Source organism: Panthera leo, chromosome D2 (assembly GCF_018350215.1).
Source record: "Panthera leo isolate Ple1 chromosome D2, P.leo_Ple1_pat1.1, whole genome shotgun sequence".
In the NCBI taxonomy this organism is placed as follows: Eukaryota; Metazoa; Chordata; class Mammalia; order Carnivora; family Felidae; genus Panthera; species Panthera leo.
The window spans coordinates 81,788,537-81,811,576 of record NC_056689.1 but is presented as its reverse complement, the minus strand read 5'-3'; the positions used below and the strand labels follow the sequence as shown (position 1 = coordinate 81,811,576).

Here is a 23,040-nt window from a genome sequence, read left to right as displayed (position 1 = left end):
CTGGTTGTCTCTCCTTAATGTATCTCTGCTGATTGGTTTGGTTGAGCTTTTGGATGTCAAGGAGCTCTCAACTTATCATCTCATGGGATGCTGATTTCACCCAACAGCAAGTTTCTCTGTGTCAGTAAGAAGCCATTACCTATGCACATGGAAAGACGGTCACACACATGGTATGGGGAAACCGAGGACAGGACAACACCTGCCATGTATTTATCACTGGCTCCTTTTAAAACACATAGAGGGGTGCCTGGGGCGGCTCAGTGGGTTAAGTATCTGACTTCAGCTCAGGTCACGATCTCGCGGTCCGTGAGTTCGAGCCCCACGTCGGGCTCTGTGCCGACAGCTCAGAGCCTGGAGCCTGCTTCCGATTCTGTGTCTCCCTCTCTCTCTGTTCCTTCCCCGCTCACGCTGTCTCACTCAAAAAAATAAATAAACATTTAAGAAAAATGTTACAAATAAATACGTAAAAACACACATACAATCCATACAGCATCGCTCATAACCCACGGGCTGACAGAAAGTAATCTCTGAGTGGTAGATTTACGTGGGCTTTTTTTAACTGTACTTTATTCTTTTCTGTCACCTGTCTTTGAGAAGCACTCAAAATAAAGAAATGGAAGTCTCACTTGAAAACAGTCCTCCCCCAGTTTTTGCTGGCTCAGGCCCAGTTTTAATAAGAAATGACAAAGAACACTCGGCACCCACCCAGCTCACTGCCACACAAGGCCACCAACCGCTCCGAGGGTACCTGTGGCTGCAGCGGGAGGATGGGGCGCTAAGTGGCTGACACATACTAAGATACACGCAAGGGGGAAAGGTCAAGGAATCGTGCAACCTGGAGCAAACCTCCGTGCTGCTGAACCAGCCGTGTGCCATCACGTCCACTGTGTGGACCTGGAAAAACTACGGCAGCAGAAAGGAGAACGGGCCACCCCGTAGACCGTGTAAATCAGCAAGGTGTCTTCCGGGGGAACAGATGCACGGAGCCTCCCCGCGGAAGGATGCACCGAGGGCACCCTATCAAGTGTGGTGGCCCACCCGGGAACTATCGCAAGAAGACCGGACTGACAAACGGCAGGAGCGAGAGTATTTTCTTGATCCTTTACAAGGATCCTTGATCCTTTTCTTTACAAGGAAAACAACGAGAGGACTTGGCCGACACCTCTTTTCTCAGATGCAGCAACTGGGCGTTTCACCTTGAGTGCTGACCACGCAGAATGCAGAAGGTCACAATGGTCTGAAGTGCTATGAAAATACCCTCTTCGCAATTTAATCCCGCTTTTGTGTTGTTTTGACCCAACCAGACGATGAGGACCTCGTTCTTCCTCAGTCGTTACAACTGGAGAGAAGACAATTTATGCTAAAAACAAAATTAGTGCCTGACTAAGAATCAATCACTGTGTCTAAAGGTTACACAGGCAAGAATAAAACCTGCTTTGTTTTAATAAGATACACCTTTTATAGCTTTGTTCCCCCTTTACCTCTTCCCTAATTCAATGTACCATATTGGATGCATAGGATTTCCCAAGGGAAAAATAATTCCGCTTGAATTATAAAAGTGTCACATTCACAGTTCATAGAGAATAATACTGCTCAGCTTCTCATCAAAATTATACTGCCTGGCGCAGGATTCTAAATAAAGCCGGTGTAATGTACAAACTTGTTATCTGACTCAGGATGTCACGGGAAAAGCAACGGGTGAGGGATGGAGAACTACAGGCTGACCCTCCCTCACAGGACCACTCGGTTCATAGACACATTACTGAGAAAACTCGGGATGTGACTTTCCCACTCCCCAGCTCTCCGATTCCCCAGAGTTAACTACGTGGATGCTTTTGAAATCTGGCTCCACGGAAAGTCCGTGATTCCATCAGTACGTGCACAAAAATAATTTATTCTGCCATAAAGTTCTGTACAATGGTTTTAATGAAATTTTTCATTATTCTCTATAATAGACCTGAGGATTCTTTTAAGTGCACGCAGGACATAGTCCTTTTTCACACTTGCTTATGCGACAGTACCTGCCGGCACGTTCCTCAGTATGATTCTTCCTGGGCCTACTTAAGGTCTGGTTTCTTCTTGGGCCTCAGCTTGGGCTAGGTGGCATGCCGGCTGGAACACCAATCCTAAATGAAGACTTTAACCACCCCTTTCCATCAGCCAGCAGACGAGTCCAGAAACGTGCCGCAGGGACCATGTCCCAAGGTCACGAACGGGCAGCGGCTTCAGCTACGCTAACAAACGTTACGCGGGCCCTCCTTCTGGCTCTCTCTCCACACTCTCTGCACCACAAAGCTGTGCTCTCTCTTTCCAACGCCCCCCACGTCATTCCCTTTCAGGGATGGTCACTCTTGTACACCAAAAAGGTTGACGAGGGTTCATTCTGAGGGCTGTTACGCACACGAAAAGAGAAACGGTCCCCCTGTGTCCTCTAGGAATATAAAGAGTAAGAAAATACAAGCCTCTGGCTACTGGAGGCCATTCTCCCCTCGAACAGAGAGAGACAGACGACTGAGCCGAGGAGGGTATCTTCCAAGCCCTGGTCATGGTCACGCCTGTCTAATGCCTCGGACGCCCTAGCTCCATGAATCAATTCTCTTCCTGCCTCCTCGACCGAATCGGAGTTGGGCGCATGCAACGAGATTACTGCAGCTTTACAGTAAGACCTGGCGTCTTCCTGTAGCGTCCTGCCTGGCTTCCCCCTCCACACTGGGCTTTCCACACCAACTTCACAATCGGCTGTCAATACCCGTAGAGACATGTACGGAGATTTTGAATCTATCCCTCAAGTTGGGAAGCACTGACATCTTCACATTATTGAGTCCTTTTTTCCATCCGCTGGAGTATCTTCCCATGTATTTATCTCCTGTTTGAGACTGATGCGATCTGCCATCAAAAGAGGCCTTGCTCCACAGAAACACAAAATACAGAAACGAATCTACAAAAACCTACAGCAAATGCATTTAGAAATACCGTTCCACAAGTCAGTTGCGCGCAAGCTGGAAAGGGGCCCCACAGGACAGCGGAAACTGAGAGATCCCGGAGAAGAACCAGTGGATGTGGGATGTAAACGTTTCCGTCAACAATGCAGCCATCAAAATGCGGACTTTCTACATGATTATGTTCTCCGCCCATCCCTTTAGAGAGACTTTCCAAGATTACTTCTAATGGACACCACGGTGTCCGCGAGGAGGATCAGAGACGGCGTGTATCCAAAGGATTTGACACGTAAGAGCGCCACACGCATATGAGGGATTAGGGTTATTTCACGCTCCACGATCCGGCTGGACAGAAGCAGCAGACGAACTCTCTCCAAACCATATGGGAGTCTGGGCTCTGTATTTCCGTCCACGGTGTTACGGAACCAAGCATCCGGCAGCGACGGGCCCTGCATCTGCACAAATGCCCACAGCCGAAGGACCAATAGCACTGCTGAGCAGACACCGGACGACGGGTAGAAACAGGATGCTGTCCAAAGAGGAAAGGATAGGAGAAGCCAGACCTGAAAGACAGCAGTGCAGCCGGAAACAGCAGGTGGACGCACATGCAGAGGACATCCAGAACACGCCACGGGAAGTAAATGAGGACGTATCAGCACACGACGGCTGCACAGAGCCGGGCTTCCCATGACGGAGGGAGCAGAGTCGCGAACACAGCAATTCCCGGAAAGCGGTAACTTCCCAGCAGGGTCTCGGGAGAACCCCGCCCCCAAAGCCCACACACTCCACAGCCTCTACCTGCTGCTTCACGCCTCTCCATCACGCACGGGCTTGGGCCAAAGATTTGGTAGGCGACGATGACACCTCCCTTCCTCGTCCTCACCTCGCACATCAGGTCTCCCACCACAGCCTGCAGACTGTACTGGCACGTCTCCGTTTGCTACTCCAACCTCTTCACCAGGACTGCAGCCACACGGCTCTCACCCAGGGGTAACTTTGCCCTCCCAACCCCAGGAGCTGGCTGGAGACGCGGCTGGTTGTCCACGCTGGGGCAGGTATCCCGTGCGTAGATGCTGGGGATGCTGCTACACGTCTTACATTGGACAAGACGGCCACCCGGGACCAAGAGTTTTCGGCCCCGAATGTCGTCCATAGTGCCTAGCTGGAGAACTGTGCTCGGGCCCCAGCACCGCGGTCTGTCACCTGGATTCCGTGACAGCCTTTCACCCCGCTATCTCCTCTCTCAGCTGCTCTAATTTATCCTGCAGGCAGCAGCCCAAGTGACCCACTGAAAAGCCAAGTCTGACCTCACCGGGCCCTTCCCAAATAACTTGACCGGGTGGCTTTCTGGATCCTTAAGAGGTGCACAGGCGTCCAGGTGCACCCTACCATTCTCTCCCTGCAGTCCTGACCTTCTCCTCGCCGCTCTGTCCAGCCACGGCCACGGATCATCTCGAATTTCATGAGAGCAACACACACCTTCCTGTCTGCTGCCTCGACCTGGAACTCTCCCACCTCCTTTAACCAGCTCCTCCTTGGAACCTTCCTCGAACCCCCAAACCACTTCCAATCCCCCACACCCCCCGATATACCTGGTCATCCTATCCCTTACATTTCCTTAAAAGGACTCATTATAACCTAAAATTAGGGAATTAGGTCTTTGATGTGCTTCAAATCAAGTATTATAATCTATAACTATATATGGATGGGTTTAGTTATTGGGTTAATTTCCAGCTCCCTCTTAAATGCAATCACCATGAGAATTAAAGCCACTCCGATGTTATTTGTACCCAATGCCTGGCACACAGAATGAACATATTCAACGCATTTTAAAAGTAAATGACCCTGGGGTGCCTGGGTGGTTCCCTTGGTTGAGCGTCTGTCTGGCTCTTGATTTCAGCTCAGGTCATGATCCCAGGGTTGTGGGATTAAGCCCCGCGTCAGGCTCCACACTGACTATGGAGCCTACTTAAGATCATCTCTCTCGGGGCGCCTGAGTGGCTCAGTCGGTTAAGCATCTGACTTCAGCTCAGGTCACGATCTCAAGGTTCAAGAGTTCGAGCCCCACGTTGGTCTCTGTGCTGACAGCTCAGAGCCTGGAGCCTGCTTCGGATTCTGTGTCTCCCTCTCTCTGCCCCTCACTCACTCACTCTCTCCCTCTCTCAAAAATAAATAAACAATAAAAAAAATTTTTTTAAAGATTCTCTCTCTCTCTGTCCCTTACCCAACTCACACACTCTCTCTCTAAAATAAGTGAATAAACAAATAAATAAATAATAAAAATGAATGACCAAACAAATGAAGGATGAGGTGCAAGCCATAAACCTGTATATGAGGCCTGCTCACACTCCTAGGAACGCTGAATAAACCCCAACCGTGATGGAGGGAGGAGGGCTGGATGACACCTTGCCCATTGGTGGAGGGTGGGGGGACCAGAGGCAGAGGGCACACATGTGGGAGGGGAGCTCAGGGGAGAGACGTTTGAAGGCCAAGGTCAGGGGCAGAGAGAAGGAAATCACGAGAGCCACAAATTCAAAGGAGTTCTTTCCCCCAGTGAGCATCATGACAGAGGGCAGGACAGCGGAGATGGCTGGGAAACACCTGGAATTCTGCAATCCAAAATTAAATTTTTTTTAAGGTTTGTTTATTTTTGATAGAGAGAGGGAGAGTGTGAGCGGAAGAGGAGCTGAGAGAGAGGGAGACACAGAATCCGAAGCAGCCTCCAGGCTCCGAGCTGTCAGCACAGAGCCAGATGCAGGGCTTGAACACACGAATCGTGAGATCACGACCTGAGCCGAAGCCGGACGCTTAATCGACTGAGCCACCCAGGCGCTCCTCTGCAATCCCAAATTAAAGCCTTGTCTTCTGACCCAGGTACGAACATGGGGATAATCTGCACGAAGGAAACCTACCACGAAATTGTAAAAAGACAAATGCCACCAACTAATCAATGAAATCATTCACTGCAGGCTTAAAATGCAAAAAGCAAACTCGTAATATTCAACAATGGAAAAAATTAATATGATGAAAAATCACTTGATTAAGTAAATGAATGCACATCAATTCAGGGGCACGTTCTGAACAGGCACACAGCCATCACAATTACAATTATGACTGCTCACTGATATGGAAAGGTGCTTGTGATGGAATGATAAAGAAGCAGTAAACCGAATGGTATCTATGATGGACCGTAAAAATACTCATGCCCAAGCACCCTAACCGGTGGAAAACCAACACAGACGGTTGGCTTCCTGGAGGAGAACGGCGACAGCAAGGACGTTCATTTCTGCCACTGCCGCGGCGGGCTGCATGGTTCCAGTGGGCGGGGGGAGGCGGTCAAGGCAGCAAGCCTATCCAGACAGGCAGCTTCATTTCACGTCTTGAGCACATGGGTAGTACCTCAAGCATCCTGGGGCAGCAGCCAAGAGGACTGTGGAGCCCCCCCGAAAGGCACTGTGGCCAGAAGAGAGATCCAGAAGCCCAGGGCTGGGCAACTGCTCTCCACACTATCAGTCTGGTAGAAGCTGGAAGCGTGGGGTCTGATACGTTCAAATCCCTCAGCCAGACTGTGGAAGTCTCTGCAGAGTCTGGAAACCACAGGCCAGAAAGCTGTGTGAGGAAATCGGAAGCACTTGGAGCTAAAGGCTTACTAAGCGCAAGTCATAAACTATTTTCTTCACCTTCCTGTGGTTCTGTTTTGCCTATTTCTTCTCTGTTGATGTGAGTCATGACTTCACTTACAAGTGTCTCGTCTTCTGCATTATCAGGAAAACTTGGGAAATCGGAATAGCCCAGAACATCGGGCATCTGGGGGCTGGGAGCCCGGGTGGAGCCAGCCCTGAAGAGAAAGCTGCCCGAGCCTGGACCCCCATGCCCTCCTCCCTCCTGCTGGTGCTGACCCAGCAGCCAGAACGTTCTCGACACTAGGTGAGCCCTGGCCACTTCCAATTCCAGGTGTTAACCCAGGGATCAAGACCATCAGCATTAAGTGGGCACCGATGAGACATGAGAAATCTTGGGTCCCCTCCCCAGAATTAGCGAGTGAGAATCTGCCTTTCAACAAGACCTCCAGGTGATGTGTGGGCGCACACTGAGGTCTGGGCTCCTGACGCCAGGTGCCCTGCCCCACCCCGCCGCCCCGCCCCGGCCCTTCCTCACCCACGTGGAGTCCACACGGACCGCCACTGTAGGTTGAACTGTGTCCCAGAAGAAGATCTGTTCCAATCTTCACCCCCAGTACCTGTGAAAGTGACCTTATCTTAGAAACAGTCTTTGCAGACAGACTCAAGTTAACACAAGGTCATGCAGAAATAGGGTAGGCCCTAAATTCAAGAGGCCTGGTGTCCCTAGAAGAAGAAAAGAGACTCAAAACCTCAGACACATAGGGGAACATGGTGTGAAGAGGGAAACAAGAGACGGGGGGGATGGGTCTAGAAGCCAGGGACTGACGACGACTGCCAGCCACCGAAGAGCTGGGAGAAGGGCACACCTCAGACTCTCTCTTAGAGCACTGTTATGTCTGAGTGTTTGTGTCCCCCCGCCCTGCCCCACATTCATATGTCTAAACCTTGCGCCCCAGTGCAATGGTATCAGGAGCTGGGACTTCGGGGAGGTGGTTGAGATGAGATGTGGCCATAAGGGTGGAGCCTCGTGACGGGATTAGTGCCCTGGTAAGAATCACCGGAGAGAAATCTTCTCTCCACCCCGTCAGGGGGAAACCAGTCTAGAATACTCCGTGACAGCTGCCCAGCCTCAGACAAGCACCAGGAGGAGCTTTGAGAGAATAAGGTTCTTATTAAGAGGCCACGTTCGCAGCACGTTGGTACATCAGCCCTAGGAGGCTGACGCTGCTTCCAGCCGTGGCTTGTCCCTGCAGCTCCTGCGTCTGGGCCCTCCCTCTCCTCTCGGGTCAGCAGGAGAACACTCTGGAAGGCTTGCCTGTCACTGATTCTCAATCAGGTCCAGCTCTTCCCTTCATGCCGGCTTCCCCTGAGCCTCAGACCCTCAGTGGCGGGTGTTCTGGTTCAACAGGGTTTCCCCCAACATGACCTGGAAGGTGGCCATTCAAACCACCCCCTCCGTGTCCACACGGGTGATGAGAGACAGACAAGCGAAGTCCTAACATGCATCGATGGGATTAGTCAACACGATCCGCGACCGCCCCTCAACCTCAAAACAGAGCAAGAAACCGTTTAACTGTTTGTAGTTGGTGCCCCATCTCCAGCCTCATCTCCCTGGCTGGTTCCCTCCGGACCCAGAACCGTCCAGGGCAAAGGAGGAGGACGACACAGCTCTCACCTCCTTGCCCGACGCGGCCACTAACCCACGACCAAGAGACAGACGCCACGGGAGCAGGTAACTTCTCAGGATGGAATGGCTCTTCAGCCACACAACTCTGAACCTGAGAGGCTGGGCCCCACCAGGTGGGCAGTAAGGTGGAATCTCAATGAACACAACCATGCAGACCAGAGGCGCACACACTCGTAATCTGGGGGCGCGTCCGCACAGCTCTGGGGACGGCTTTCACAGGACTCGGCAGCATGTGGAAATCTGGCTGCCTCCCAGCAAACCAGGGGGAACAAGGGCTTTGCGGCCCAGAGAGCGCCGGCCTCAGAGGCTTCCTAAACCACCGTAATTGGAGACGAGAGCTAGGATCAATCTCAGTTCCCAAACACGGAAAACCGAGTCCTTAAGTTATGACGTAACCGTGAGGTCACGAGCACACTGTGCACACTGTATGTTAGCCAATTTGACAATTAATTACATTAAAAAAAAAAATGTTCTTGAAAAGCACTACAGGATACAGGGAAATATACATGGAACAAAATAAAAGTTGTAAAAGTACATGTATATACACGTATATATACATACACATGAATATACACGTATATACAGATCATATATACCACATATCCTCATATATATCTGATGATGCCACGGAGAAAAAGCGCGCCATCATAAAAACAAAACCACGAACGGTGTAATTAATCTATGGGAGGCGAATGATAAACGAGTCTTATTTTTCTTAATCAACGTTTTGGCATGTTCCATTTTTCTAACAAGATCACAGTTACATTTATAACTGAGGCCAAGGACACAATAAACACCCGCATGGCTTAAGAGAACCGTTAAGACTTCACATCCTTCCGCAATCTCGAACACAGCACAAGAAGCACAAAACAGGAGGGCTCTGGAGGCAGGGGCAGAGCGGGCAGCAGCAATTTCTGTAAACGAGGCCCCTGGTAGGTCAAGAGTCACCTGTGAGCCTTGTCTCCTCACCCGCAAGGGAGCCCTATGACTTCGGATCCTTATTTGTCATCATCGCTAATACCGTGCGATCGTTTTCCTAAACTTCCAAATCTGTGGCAGGCAGTGTGGACCCCAGATGCGAGCTTAGAAACAGAAAAAAAGCAGAGCACCATGTGGTTCAGTCAGTTAAGTGTCCAGCTCTTGATTTAGGCTCAGGTCATGACCTTGCAGTTTGTGAGATCGAGCCCCATGTCGGGCTCTGTGCTGACAGTGTGGGGCCTGCTTGGGATTCTCTCTCTCTCTGCCCCTCCCCCTGCTCATGCGCGCTCTCTCTCTCTCTCTCTCAATAAATAAATCAACATTAAAACTAAAGAAATGGACAAAAAGCAACAAAATCTTCTGATAAGGAAGATTTTTCGATTAGCCATACGGCAAGTGAGTGCTGCTCATTTCAAGCCAGGATATGGTTTTTAAGGAAATGAAACAGCTTCTCAGAGGACAAAACTCACCCAAAATGGCATTTACCGCTATCACGGCGCAACTTATTCCCAACACAATCCCTTCCAGAAGCGGCCAGACAGAAACGACACTGTGAATGGTTAAAAGGAAGCCTGTACCAAGGGGGAGCCCCGGGAAGGAAGACAAAGCCCCCACATCCGTGAGCCAACCTCAGCTTGGGGGCCTCAAATTCAATTACTCTTCACCCCCCTCCAAACCACACACCATGAGGCAAAGTTGCTGGGCCGCGGGGGCCTCCAGCTTTGTGAGACAATGGGAGACACACAGAAAAGGAATCATATTCTCATGCTAAACCGAAGAGAAGGAACACCAGAAGAAACCTAAAGAATGGTGAGAAGCAGCATTTTTCAAATGTGGGGTGAGACGTGCGAGCCATTCAGGAAAAGAACTGAGTGCTTGTCAACGAGCAATTTGGTTTTTGTGTATTTGTGGGTTTTTTTAGAGAAATACATTAATTCAGAACAGACTAAAGGGTACCAGACAAGAATAGAAAATGCCAGAGGGAAGCACATAGGATAAGGGCAAGAACCTTTTCATGAAACATTTTTCAGCTTCAGACACACATACCCCCAATATCTATTTCTTACTGTGGATCACGGTCAAAGTTCCCCTCTAGAGAAAGTTCTGGAATTCGCAGCCACAGACACACAAGCAGACTATGCTGAGGAGGCAGGATATTCTTTTCTAGGATCATCCCACACAGCTAATATGTTAGTAATATTTTTGGAATTCAGGGAAAGCAGCAATTCCTGTGCTCACTCTGACTGCAAGGCCCCACCGCCCCAAGTCCAGCACCGCAATCCACGAGGGGTCGAGAAAGAGAACCACCCACCGCCAACAAAGGGGGTCCAAGCCCGAGATTCGGTCCTCCAAGAAGCCTTCATGACCAGCCCCATCAAACTCCCTTTACTCCCCTGCAGACACACCCATTTGGGGGCACGCAGTCAAAGTATTTTTAATTGCTTCACGAGTGACCATAGCATGTGTCCACTAGGATGGAAAGGCCCACCAGAAATGCTGTTCATGCCTTTATAGTCTCAAAGCCTCACAGAGCTGTTGTCCACTGCTGCGGATGGCAGGCATGGGCCCTGTTTCTGAAAATCACTGGACGGCCGGCGCTTAGCAGTGTCCTCCTGGGGAGCTGAATAGAAAAGTGTGGCTCTTGAGGGGCACCTGGGTGGCTCAGTCCGTTGAGCATCCGACTTCGGCTCAGGTCATGATCTCACGGTTCATGAGTTCAAGCCCCGCGTCAGGTTCTCTCTGCTGTCAGTGCAGAGCCCACGCCGGAGCCTCTGTCTCCATCTCTCTGCCCCTCCCCCCACTCTCAAAAATAAACAAACATTAAAAAAAAGGGGGGCGCCTGGGTGGCTCAGTCGGTTGAGCATCCAACTTTGGCTCCAGTCATGATCTCGCGGTTTGTGGGTTCGAGCCCCGCGTCGGGCTCTGTGCTAATGGCTTGGAGCCTGGAGCCTGCTTTGAATTCTGTGTCTCTGTCTCTCTCTGCCTCTCCCCTGCTCGTGTTCTCTCTCGTTCTCTCTCTCTCTCTCTCTCTGAAAAATAAATAAACATTAAAAAAAAAATTTTTTAATGGAAAAAAAAGAGAAGTGTGGCTCTTGGAACCAGACAAGCCAGACTTAAGCCATCACTGCTCCTCACACTAGCCATGTGGCCTTGGGCAAGTTAGTTACCGTCTCTGAAACCTGAAATCAATGGTAGTACCTATTTAATAGTATAACCATAGACGTCTAATAAGAGGATCCATGTCAAGCACTTAGAACAGAAAGCGATCGATGAATGTCAGCTGTGGCAATTCCAGCACGTGGAGCTCAAGATTCCATCAATCACCGGAATTAATTCGGGGAGATTTCCCAACGTCCAGATGTTTGATGTTCTCTAGGGGAGGGACTCTACTTGTGTCTCTAAGAATTAAAGGCTAGGAGGGCTGGCGGGATCGGCTATGGAGATTTCTGAATGGCGGAAACTGGAAGCTGACCCATTTCTCCGGGCAGCTGGAAAGCATCACGGCTTTCTGAGAAAAACAAGGCTGTCGCCAGATGTGAGTTTTAGGAAAACACTGAAATACAGTCAGGAAACAAGACAGGGCAGGTGCCGCACTGAGGGTGTAGGGAGTTAAGACGCTTTCTGCACAAATTTATCAAGAAAAGCTGAGGACATGAACGAACACAGATCTGTGCTACCAGAGCAAAGGTGGGCAGAGGGAAGACAAGGCCGTGGAAGAGAATGGCCATGTCAGGCTAGGCGAGGCCGCATCTGAGGGCCACTGGGTCATACTCGGGAGAGAGGCAGACCACGATCACGCAGGGGAGAGCAAAGAGCAGGACCAGAGGGCCATGGCAATGGACACAAGGACCCTCTCGTGGGACAGAAAAAAGAGGGCAGCATGATGGCAGACAAGGATCCCACCAGCACCTGCTGAGTGTTGAGAATGTCTGGCCATGATTATAGACAAGGTGAAAGGGGCCATCTGATATACACGCAGAACATTCTAGACTGAGAGGAAGGGTAAGGGACTGATCAGAACCCCAGGGGCAGGGGGGGGCGGGGAGACCTGCACAGGTAAGTTACTTTCAGGTAGCAGGATGGCAAGCGAGAAAGGAAAGGTGATGCCGGACAGATCCTGGCGGATTCACAGCAGAGCAGACAGACAGGCGCCACTTGCTGAACAGAGGTGGTGGCAGGGGGGTGAGGACGAGCCTCAAGCTTGAGAGGGTGCCACAAATAGTCGCCAAGGTAAATTCACTGAGGAATTGCAAATTTCAATTTTTTTTTTTTTTTTTTTTAGTAAAATGGTACAGTTGCTATGGAAAAGCATATGGTAATTCCTCAGAAACTTACACATAGTATTACCATACGACCGAGCATTTCCACATGTGATACATACCCGAAACAAGGGAGAGCAGGGACTTGAACAGTTATTTGTAAACTGACGTTCAGAGCGTTATTCGCCATGGCCCAAAGGTGTAAACAACCCAAGCGTCCACCGGCAGACGCATAAATAAACAAAAACGGATACACAGTCAAGAGAATACCATTCCGCCTCAAAAAGGAAGGAAATTCCGACAGCCGCTACACCGAGGATGAACCCCGAAGACGTTACCCGGGCGAAACAAGCCGGTCACGGAGGGACGAATGCTGTGTGACTCCACGTGCGTGAGGAACTTAGACTAGAAACGTTTCTAGAGACAGAACATGGGATGGTGGGTGCCAGGAGCTGGGGCAGGGAAAGAACAAGAGTCACGCTTTACCGGGGACAGAGCTCCTCCGTGGGGAGAAGAATGAAGTTCTGGAGACGGACGGTGGCAGTGGGTCCACCACCGTGAGAACGCACTTAGTGCCACACAGCCGAACCCTTGACAGCGGTTAAGATGGCGGGCGCCTGGTGGCCCAGGTGGTTAAGCATCTGACTCTTAACTTTGGCTCCGGTCACGATCTCAGGGTTGGGAGACGTGAGTCCTACCTCGGGATCTTTGCCCGGTGCAGCGACTGCTTGAGATTCTGGGGGCACCTGGGTGGCTCAGTCGGTTAAGCCTCCGACTCTTGGTTTCGGCTCGGGTCGTGATCTCATGGTTGGTGAGTTCAAGCCCCGTGTCAGGCTCTGTGCTGCCTGTTTAGGATTCTCTCTCTCTCTCTGCCCCTCCCGCGTGCTCACTCTCTCAAAATAAATAACTTTAAAAAAAAAAAAAGAAGAAGAAGAAGAGATTCTCTCTCCCTCTCTCTGCCCCTCCCCTTCCCCACTCGTGCATGCACGCGTGCTCTCTCTAAATAAATAAATAAGTTGTTAAGGTCATACATCGGTATGTTAACTACCGTAATAAAATTTTTTTCAGGACCTGGGAGCAGCCCTAAGGTTCGGGGCATTAACTGAAGGACAGCAAAGCAGCACAAAGGTGAGTCTGTCTTCAGAAACACATGGGTGCCCCAGAGCAGGACCTAGAAGTGGGGACAACCAAGGCCACCTGGCAGAGAAGTGAATGACGTTCAGTCCACACGTTGGCTGTAGTGGCCTCTCCCACTACACAAAACATACCCCAGCATTCTCGAATTTGTGCGTGTGCTTGCGTACGTGAAACGTCCCTAGTGAAAAGTCTGTCCTGGAGTCAAATGGAAGCCAGGAATGTTGACAACATCTGATGCCACATTTATCCGGCAGCTACTTATTTCCCCAAACTCCTATTTTTTTTTAATCTTTTTAATGTTTATTTATTTTTGAGAGAGAGAGGCAGAGTGCGAGCGGGAGAGGGGCAGAGAGAGAAGGAGACACAGAATCCGAAGCAGTCTCCAGGCTCTGAGCTGTCCGCACAGAGCCCGACGCGGGGCTCGAACCCACAGACTGTGAGATCATGACCTGAGCCGAAGTCGGACGCTTAACCACCTGAGCCACTCAGGCGTACCCCTCCCCAACCTCTTCTTTACACTTTCTTCCTTGAGGCATAAATGCTGGGGCTGAGTCTACAATCTGCAAGGGGGATGGGGGAGGGGGGGCAGCTGTAGCTCTGAGACGGTGACTGCAGGGTGCAGGCTCCAGCGGACAAAGCAGCCCGCCCCCCACCCCAGCCTCCAATCCCGTCAGCTTACCGCCCATGATGCCAGGAAGGCACGAGAACATGTGGTCTTCTCAGTCATAGATGAGGGCACACAGACCATCTCAAAAATCGAAACGGCCACCAAGGGCCACCCTTTGGGAGACAACATGTAACCCTTACGAAACGCCATAGTCTTCTTCATATCCTCTCTACAGAACGTGATTCACAACTGTACTTCCATTTCCACAGAGCAAAACCTAAAGAGCCAGAACAATGCAAAAACCAGGGTCCTGGGATGGAAGTCTTTAAATCTCACATGCAGAGAGAGCACCTAATGTGCAAAAACACAAGGTACAAAATTAGCAGTGAGGGAGTCAACGCTGCAAATAAAGCTCGGTCGCCGGTCTCGCAGATGGAAAGGCGGAATCCATGCATGAACATCACTGACTTCGCTCCTGTCTTAAAATAAAACACCCACCATAGGAAGGTCTTGCAAGACTCCAGTCACTAAATAACTTGACATAGAGGGAGGTGGGAAGACAAAAGTCAAGCCCAATCAAATTTAATAATGTAAGAGTACATTTAGAATCTAAAATTACTTCTGGGCTCAAACTTCTGCAATTTTTATCTATTCTTATGCCAGCCGCACCTGTTTTTCTGAAATGCCACAGGATGTAGTAGTAAATGTACTGAACACATGGCTAATTTTAACCCTGGAACAATAAGGAAGCTTTAGGCAAGATCAAGTTGCCAAAATAGTTCACCAAAAACTTCAAAATACCCACCACATTGCTTTCCCTATAGATCACTAGTCTTTTTATACCAAATTCACATAAAGATCAAGAAATTACATGGAAGAATCCAACGGCGTGGCCAGAGAGCTGCACCCCGTCTGAGATCACAGGCCCACTGTGGCTCTATCCACGTCGAGCTGCGCCGGTGCCCGTGGTCACAGCACCCGCGACACACATCTGACGCACATACGCCTTTGTTCCAGGCTCAATGGTAAACTTCAAAGTAGGGAAGTCACTTTCTAAAACACGAGTTAATCCAGAAGATTCTTGTTCTCTGAAGGAATCGGCCTGGGCAGCAAACTGCAAACCACACCTCCTTCTGCAGTAGGTCAGCCCCACGGAAACTGCCAGAACAGGGGAGCCCAAGAGTGTGCGGGCCCTGAGGCTCCTCCACGGACCCTCCCTGTGCTCTGCCTCCCGGCACCTCCACACCAGAAGCGTCCTGCAGACCAGAGGTGAAGGCATCTTTCTTCCAAAGGGCAACAAGGTGAGAGCAAGTAATTAAAGGTGGTCGGTGAGGTCCCTGGGACCTGGGACCGCGGGATTCCTCACTCTTCTATGCAAGCAAAAGACACGCTGTAGGGCGAAGACGTATCCCCATTCCCACAGCAAGGCTTGCGGTCCGACTGAGGCCTGGGACATCTACAACCTCTTCCTGGCCCCCAAGATATCCTGACAAGTGACACGCAAACATGACTCTCTTCAGCATCCCCATATTTCCATAAAGGAAATTGAGAACATCTCCTTGCCGAGGGGCAGAGAGAGAGCAATGACAGTATTTAACAGCCTCGAAAGAAGAAGGAAAAAAAAAAATGTTAACGCCCAGGGAGCAGGATTACGCGCACGACAGATGCCACCCCTGGGCCGTTACTCCCGTTCACGCTTTGCAGGAGGGACAGGAGCCGCTCTCGCCCCACCCGGGAGCCCTGCGGCTAACGGTGCCCCCTGAGGACGGCCGGTCCTCCTGCACACGAGGGCCTACCTTCACCCGGACGGTCTGGTCCGACTCGCCCCTCATCATGTCGCTGATGGATCGGAAGAGCTGTAGCAGGGACTCCATGAAGTCTGCCTCTCCTTTGTCTTCGTACAGTCTGCAAAGGAGCACACACAAGTCTGTGGGGCCTGGCAGACCGGGCCTCCCCACGGTCCGCTCCTGCCCCAACAGCCTCGACGGGTGCTGCCTGAGCGGCAGGGGAGAAAGGGAGGAACGTCCTCCACACCCGGGGAACACAGGAAGCAGTTCGGAAACGGGGTTCGTCTGCAAGACCCAGCTAGGGAGGCAAGTCTCCACGCTGAGCGAGCTGGTTTTTAACCACACCGTTTATTGCTTTTTTTTCAGTGTAACGTAAGACATCTTCTCAATCTGAAACACACAGAAATGTACGGATAGGGAGGGAAGGAGAGAAAGAGAGAGGAAGGAACAGAGGAAGGAGGAAGAGAGAAATTCCGCTTTAATTCTACCCTACAGAGAGGACACCAGTAATATGTCGGTGCGTTTCCTGCCAGTGTTTTATAAACCCACAATGTCCCATAATTAACATAAATTTAATTTCCTGAATTTAACCCGATCTCGTAACCATTTGCAAATGGCATTACGATAGTAAATTCAAAATTACTTTATTTCAGAGTGATGACACTACTACACAAATTCGTTCATCTCAGAACTGGTAATGGGAAAATGTTCAGGAGGTGGAGTATATTCAATAAATGGATAATAAAGACGTACATTGGCTACATGTATGCAAATACACGTTACTAATAATAAATAAGCTTCATCTATACATCATTGATTAGCAGTGACTTCAAATTGCTGTGTTACTAAAAAGCAACGCATCTGCATTTTAAAATGTCACCATGCAGATGTTTTCTTAACATAGACTAGTTTTCTGCCTAATTAAAAGTAGACCATACCTGAAAACTTGAGTACAAAGGGAAATTTTGTAAACTAAGTGATAATTAATTACCCTAGAGGTAATCTTATATTTAAATGAGTTCCACTGGAAAGCAACAAATTCTGTCTAAAATGGGAAACTGCAACCTGGTGTATCGGTTTTGCAAAGGATTTTATTCAATAGGAGTTTGTTTAAACGGTGTACGGCAAACAAACAAAAGTATAGAGTCGTGAACTTCTGCTAGCGGTAACACCACCAAACAACACGGCAACGTTTTAGAGAGTAGTACAAACACTTGGGGAGGCTTCAGGCGTGCAGTCACTCTCGTCCACAGGACATCTGCCAATTCCTAGAGCTGCATGGGGCAGAAGACTAAAAACCACACCGAAAACCTCTGTAGAGTTTTTATTAGCCTCCAAAGACAATGAATGACAACGACCTAGAAAATGCCAGGGGGCAGGGTCCCAGATGTCCCAGCAGACTCTCAGCCGAAAACCCTGAAGAACCAGAAGCAAAGGGAGACAGAGGATTTACCAAGGCTACACACAGCCTTGACCCCGTACAGCATGTGTAGAGTACAAGGTCATTCCCACTGTCTCTGCCTACAGAGGGAAAGGAGGAATCATGTCTGGAAGAAGAGCACATTATCCTGAGCTACATTAAAATAAAGCTTAACTAAACATAGCAAAAGAACAGATCACATGGCCAAATTAAAAAAAAAAAAAAAAAAGGGAAGAAGACAACAGAAACAGAACCACAGGGAGTCAAGATATTGCAATTAGCAGGACACCTGGGTGTCTCAGTTGATTAAGTGTCCAACCCTTGATTTCAGCTCAGGTCATGATCTCACGGTTCATGAGATCGAGGCCCATGTCGGGCTGTACACTCCACAGCACAGAGCCCGTTTGAGATTCTCTCTGGCCCCTTCCCTGCTCGTGCTCGCTCGCTCACTCTCTTAAAATAAATAAACCTAAAAAATATGTATTGCAGTTAGCTAGCAAAATGTCAACACAAATATAATTATCATATTTTAAAACAAAAAATGAAGAAAGTAAAAAGATGGAAATATGAAAAATAGAGAGATGAGAAAACAGAAGGTAAGATGGGAAAGTTTAGTACAGAAATTAATCTATAGCAAAGAATCAAATGAAAACTTTGAAATTAAAAATAGAATATCCAAAATTAAGAATTCATTATATGGGTTTAATTGAGATTAGACAAAGTAAAAGGCAGAATTAGTGAAATGGAAGATGCTCAACATGAAAATAAGCACAGAGACAAAATATAGAAAAGCATACTAGAGATTGTAGGGTATAATAAGGGGGTCTAATATATATGTAATTGAAGAACATAAACAGGTGGGTAAAAGAGGGGGGTCTGGTGGCTCAGTTAAGCATCTGACTCTTGATTTCAGTTCAGGTCATGATCTCATGGTTTCATGAGTTCAAGCCCCACATCAGGCTCCATGCTGTTAGTGCAGTGCCTGCTTGGGATTCCCTGTCTCCCTCTCTCTCTGCCCCTCCCCCACTCATCTCTCTTGCAAAACAAATAAACTTAAAAAATAATAATAAAACAGATGGATAAAAGAGAAAGTTAACAAAAAGACAGTAAATATACACCCAACATATTACTCAATTACAACATATGTAAATAAATTACCTACTCAGTTAAAAGGATTTTCATACTATAAGAAATAAAGCTATAGCTATGTGTTGTGTGCAAGACACAGACCTTAAATATAAGGACACAGAAAGGTTAAAAGTAAAAAAAAAAAAAAAAAAAAGAGGGAGGCAAGGTAGATATTCCATGCAAATAAATATTAACCAAAAGATAAAGGGAATGTTTTCATATTTATTAAGGGATACAGTTACACCTCAAAGACACTACAGGCTCAGTTTCCAGACCACCACAATAAAATAAAATAAAATAAAGAGACTCAAAGCTAAGTTTTTGGTTTCCCAGTGCATATGAAAAATAGGTTTACACTACAGTGCAGTCTGTTAAATGTGCGACAGCATCATACCTTAAATAAATGCGCATACCTTAATTTAAAAAATATTGTCGGGGCACCTGGGTGGCTCAGTCGGTTAAGCGTCCGACTTCGGCTCAGGTCATGATCTCACGGTCTGTGAGTTCAAGCCCCACGTGGGGCCCTGTGCTGACAGCTCAGAGCCCGGAGCCTGCTTCGGATTCTGTGTCTCCCTCTCTCTCTGCCCCTCCCCTGCTCATGCTCTGTCTCTCTCTCTCTCAAAAACAAATAAAAACATTAAAAAAAATTCTTTTTGAATATTGTTAAAAATGTTAATGATCATCTGGGGTTTCAGCCATTTATAACACCATAACAAATATAATAATAATGAAAAGTTTGAAATATTGCAACAATTAACAAAATGTGACACAGATATGAAGTGAGCAAATGCTTTTAGGAAAATGGCACCAATACACTTGCCTAACACAGGGTTGCCGCAAACCTTCGATTTATAAAACTCACAGTATCTGCAAAGTGCAATAAAGCAGGTTGTGCCCGTAAATCCACAGGAGAGAGATTACAATTCTGTATCTGTATGCCCCCAATAACACAGCTTCAAAATCTGGAAGGTATAATTAATGAGTCTCTATTATATTTAAAATTCTACCAGGAATCCCTCTGGTGAAAACTTAAGTATTAGTTTCTCTGCTTCCACTCAAGATGTTTAAAACACCGAAACGGTTAGTATTTTACAGCAATCCCACTGATGCATCTTTCTGTAGTGAAAGGGAGGCCTCTAGAGTCTCACCTCTGTGTTTTATGAAATAAACCAAGAAGAGTCCCTTGTATGACCCGCCTTGAGGTGGAGGAAGGGGTGAGAGGAAAGAACTCAGAGGGCTATCAGTAGATAAGCAGAAAATAGAGTTAGACCTAGTGATCATTCCTTGCTCTATTTATACGTTGTATAAGTATTCGTTATCAAGGAATGACAAAATTGTTGTCTATTAACTACATTCTATTTTTGTGACCCAGGAAATGAGAACAGAATGACAGAGAGGCAACAACTTATTCATGATCAATAACTCATTATTCACAAAGCTAACACCAGATGACAGGCAGAGCCGCCACAAAGCACCGGAAAGACAGAAGAGGAACACAGCAATAACGAGCTTTAGTAATTTGCTTCAGAAGATCTGATGCAGGATGTGTCTGTTTTCTGGCTTCCTAGTTAATGTGATCCACCCACACAGAAAACACAGACAAACAAAAACCAGCGGAGAAGTGCCCCTGGCTGTCAGGAATCCTTCTGTGGGTTCTGAACCAAATGTCTTCGGGCCAGAGTTTTAAAACGGCTGTTCTCACTTCAAAACAAAACGAGCTTTCTCAACAGAACAGAAAAAGCACAGATTCACACAGTGAGAAAGGTAGCGGGATAGTCTTCTGTATCTTCCTCTCCAAAGTTTCACCTCTTTGTTCTTTGGAAGAATAATGACTATCAATTAGCCGGGAATTTTGCAAACGTAGGACAATCCCCGAAAACACAGCCGACCGTTTTGAAAGTAGGAGAAAAATAAAGGACCCCTAACGTTTATTCCACCTGCAAAGAGAAAAACGCTCTCGTCGTCTCCAGCTGTGAGCACAACTGTCTTTCTCCCAAGGTAACAAACGTGGTGCAGGTAAGAAAATGGGAACCCTGGCTTGCTTGCTCCCCCGGCTCTGAAAACACCACACCAGAGAGCTGCTCGCATCTCGTCACGCAGCACATGCTCCCGGTATCTGCGTAGGACACGGGACTGCTTTCTCTTTAAGCGGCCTGTACAAAACAGGAATATGAAGGCCTCCTGAAAGGTACGGTGGGGTAATGGGGGTGGGGGTGGGGAGAGCGAGACCCTCCTCAAGTCCTTAGTCCCGCGGTCCACGGTTTGAAGACCGGGACCTTGTTCCTTCCCACAGAGTCTGAGTTCTCAGCAGTTTGAGACTACAGGTTTGAATCTCAGGAACCTGATCTTATCTACATAATGTGGCTACAACCGGGTTCTAAGTTTTGAAAGCAACATATTGTTGCTCTCTGCCCTCAGGGGTACGGTCAGGGCTCCAAAGCCCATTAGGTACTTACAGGAGGGAGGAGGAAAAGGCAGAGGAGGGAAGGCAGAGGAGGGAAGGCAGGAGGGAAGGACCTCGTCGTCAAAACCTTCGTGTTAGCTACAGTATTCGGATGAGGTCCGGAATGCCCAGACAAGGGCCTTGGGAGCCTTAGAAAGTCTCACGGCCTTTTGGCAACTGCCGCTGCTCGCCTTGCGACCTCTCTGCTCTTTTGTCCTGAACAGTCCCAGCTCTTCACAAACAAGTCATCCAAGCAAAGAAACGCCTTTGGGATCAGGCCTGGCCCCCTGCTGGGGCCACTCCAGGACAAAGGCCGGCAGAGGGATCACGGTCAATGCCAATACCGCGCTGCCAAGCGCCAAAACAAAGGCACTCCTAAGGATATCGAACCGAAAACCCTCCCCCGGGTCACAGGCAAGGATCTGCTGAGCATTTCGCTCCACTTGTGCAGAGACAGTAATCACATCTGCGCGTCATGCAGGGCTCCGGAGATTTAAAGCCAAGGAGGTACTAGTGACAGGAGTCTCTGAGACTGACCCCCAAACTCAAAGGGAGAACAGCTCTCAGGGGCCTAATTAAGTAGAACTCAGTAACTCAGAGTAAGTTAGGGGCGTTCTGAGCTGTCAGGCAACAGCAATTCAGGTTAAAAGCGGGAGGAAGAGAATGTTAATCACCTATCCGATATACACTTCTCCCTTACTCCTGCACTAAAACAACCCTGATTTTGTGGAAAGCATCAATAACTCCATCTGAAAATCTATTCCAGGCACACCTGGGTGGCTCCGCTAGTCAAGTGCGTGACTCTTGGTTTCGGCTCAGGTCACGATCTCACGGTTCATGACTTGGAGCCCGCATCGGGCTCTGTGCTGGAGGTGAGGAGCTTGCTTGGGATTCTCTCTCCCTCTCTCTCTGCCTCTTCTCCCACCCTCCAAATAAATAAAGACACTTAGAAAAGAAATAAAAGTCTTTTCCAACCTCCCTTGCACCTAGGGTGGTCATGTGACATAGTTCTGGCCACTCAGATGAAAGCACGTGGCACTCTGTAGGGAGTGGGAAAGTTCTTTAAAAGGGAGAGTACCGAGGGGGCTGTTTATGCCACACCTTCCCCTGTCTGCTGTTTAGAATGCAGGTCTGATGCCAGGAGGGGCAGGAGCCACCTCAGGACCACAGGACAAAGAGACAGACTCTAAGTATGGTAGAGCAGAAAGGCAAACGGAGCCAAGGACATGGGGAAACCAGGGAACAAGTGCATGAGTTCCGGAATCTTCCTCCGGGCTAGATGTTGTGTATGGAGTTAGGGAGAAGTAAAGCTCATCTGGTGAAGCCACGTGAAGCTAGGCTTTCCTGTAACACAAAGCCAATCATATCTCTAACCTCTAGGAAGACTGATCAGATTCAACACTGATGGGCCATGGTTCTAAGATATCATGCCATTTGTAGTTGGAGATTGAAAGAGATTAAGAGAAGGAACTAACTTTGCCAAAGGTTCGCTTGGGTGACCCCAATCTTTTCCAGCTGCATTATTCTGTACAAGATTACGGCACTTACTACAATAGCAGAAACACACTGATTATCAATGCACGTTCCTTTTGATTCCTAATCTCTAAATGAGAAGGAAAGTCAGCAGTGTGTTTGGGAAGGAAATGAGCATCACCAAACCCCTGACTCGATGTCATGCTGATTACAAATTGTACCAGGTTAAATTTCTTTCAAATAAAACATGACAAAACCTATACATATCACCTGCCTATTCCATTCTCTCAAGGTCATGCTCTCACCTTAGTGCAGATTTTGGTTTAGGGTAACTAATGATTTAAATTTAGTGGGCAAAAATACAAAAACGAGAGAGAGGGTGACAAGAAGTTCATTTTCATAGAATTAATTGTATTAATTTATTATATTTAATAATAAAATTAAATTAAACAAAATTAAAATAAAATAAAATAAAATAAAATAAAATAAAATAAAATAAAATAAAATAAAATAAAATAAAATGCAGGAAGACAAAGCCTACTTTACTTGGTCATCTTT

The 23,040-nt window shown here is 48.1% G+C and overlaps 1 protein-coding gene across 3 annotated transcripts in view; it reads right to left on the bottom strand.

Moving 5' to 3' along the window:
• The window catches only part of DOCK1 (dedicator of cytokinesis 1), a 521,064-nt gene that overhangs the window by 369,607 nt on the left and 128,417 nt on the right, over positions 1 to 23,040 (bottom strand). For all 3 annotated transcript variants that reach the window (XM_042909101.1, XM_042909102.1, XM_042909103.1), the window contains exon 23: positions 16,028 to 16,136. In XM_042909101.1, coding sequence (XP_042765035.1) covers positions 16,028 to 16,136 — 109 coding nt within the window. The remainder of the gene's footprint in view (positions 1 to 16,027; positions 16,137 to 23,040) is intronic.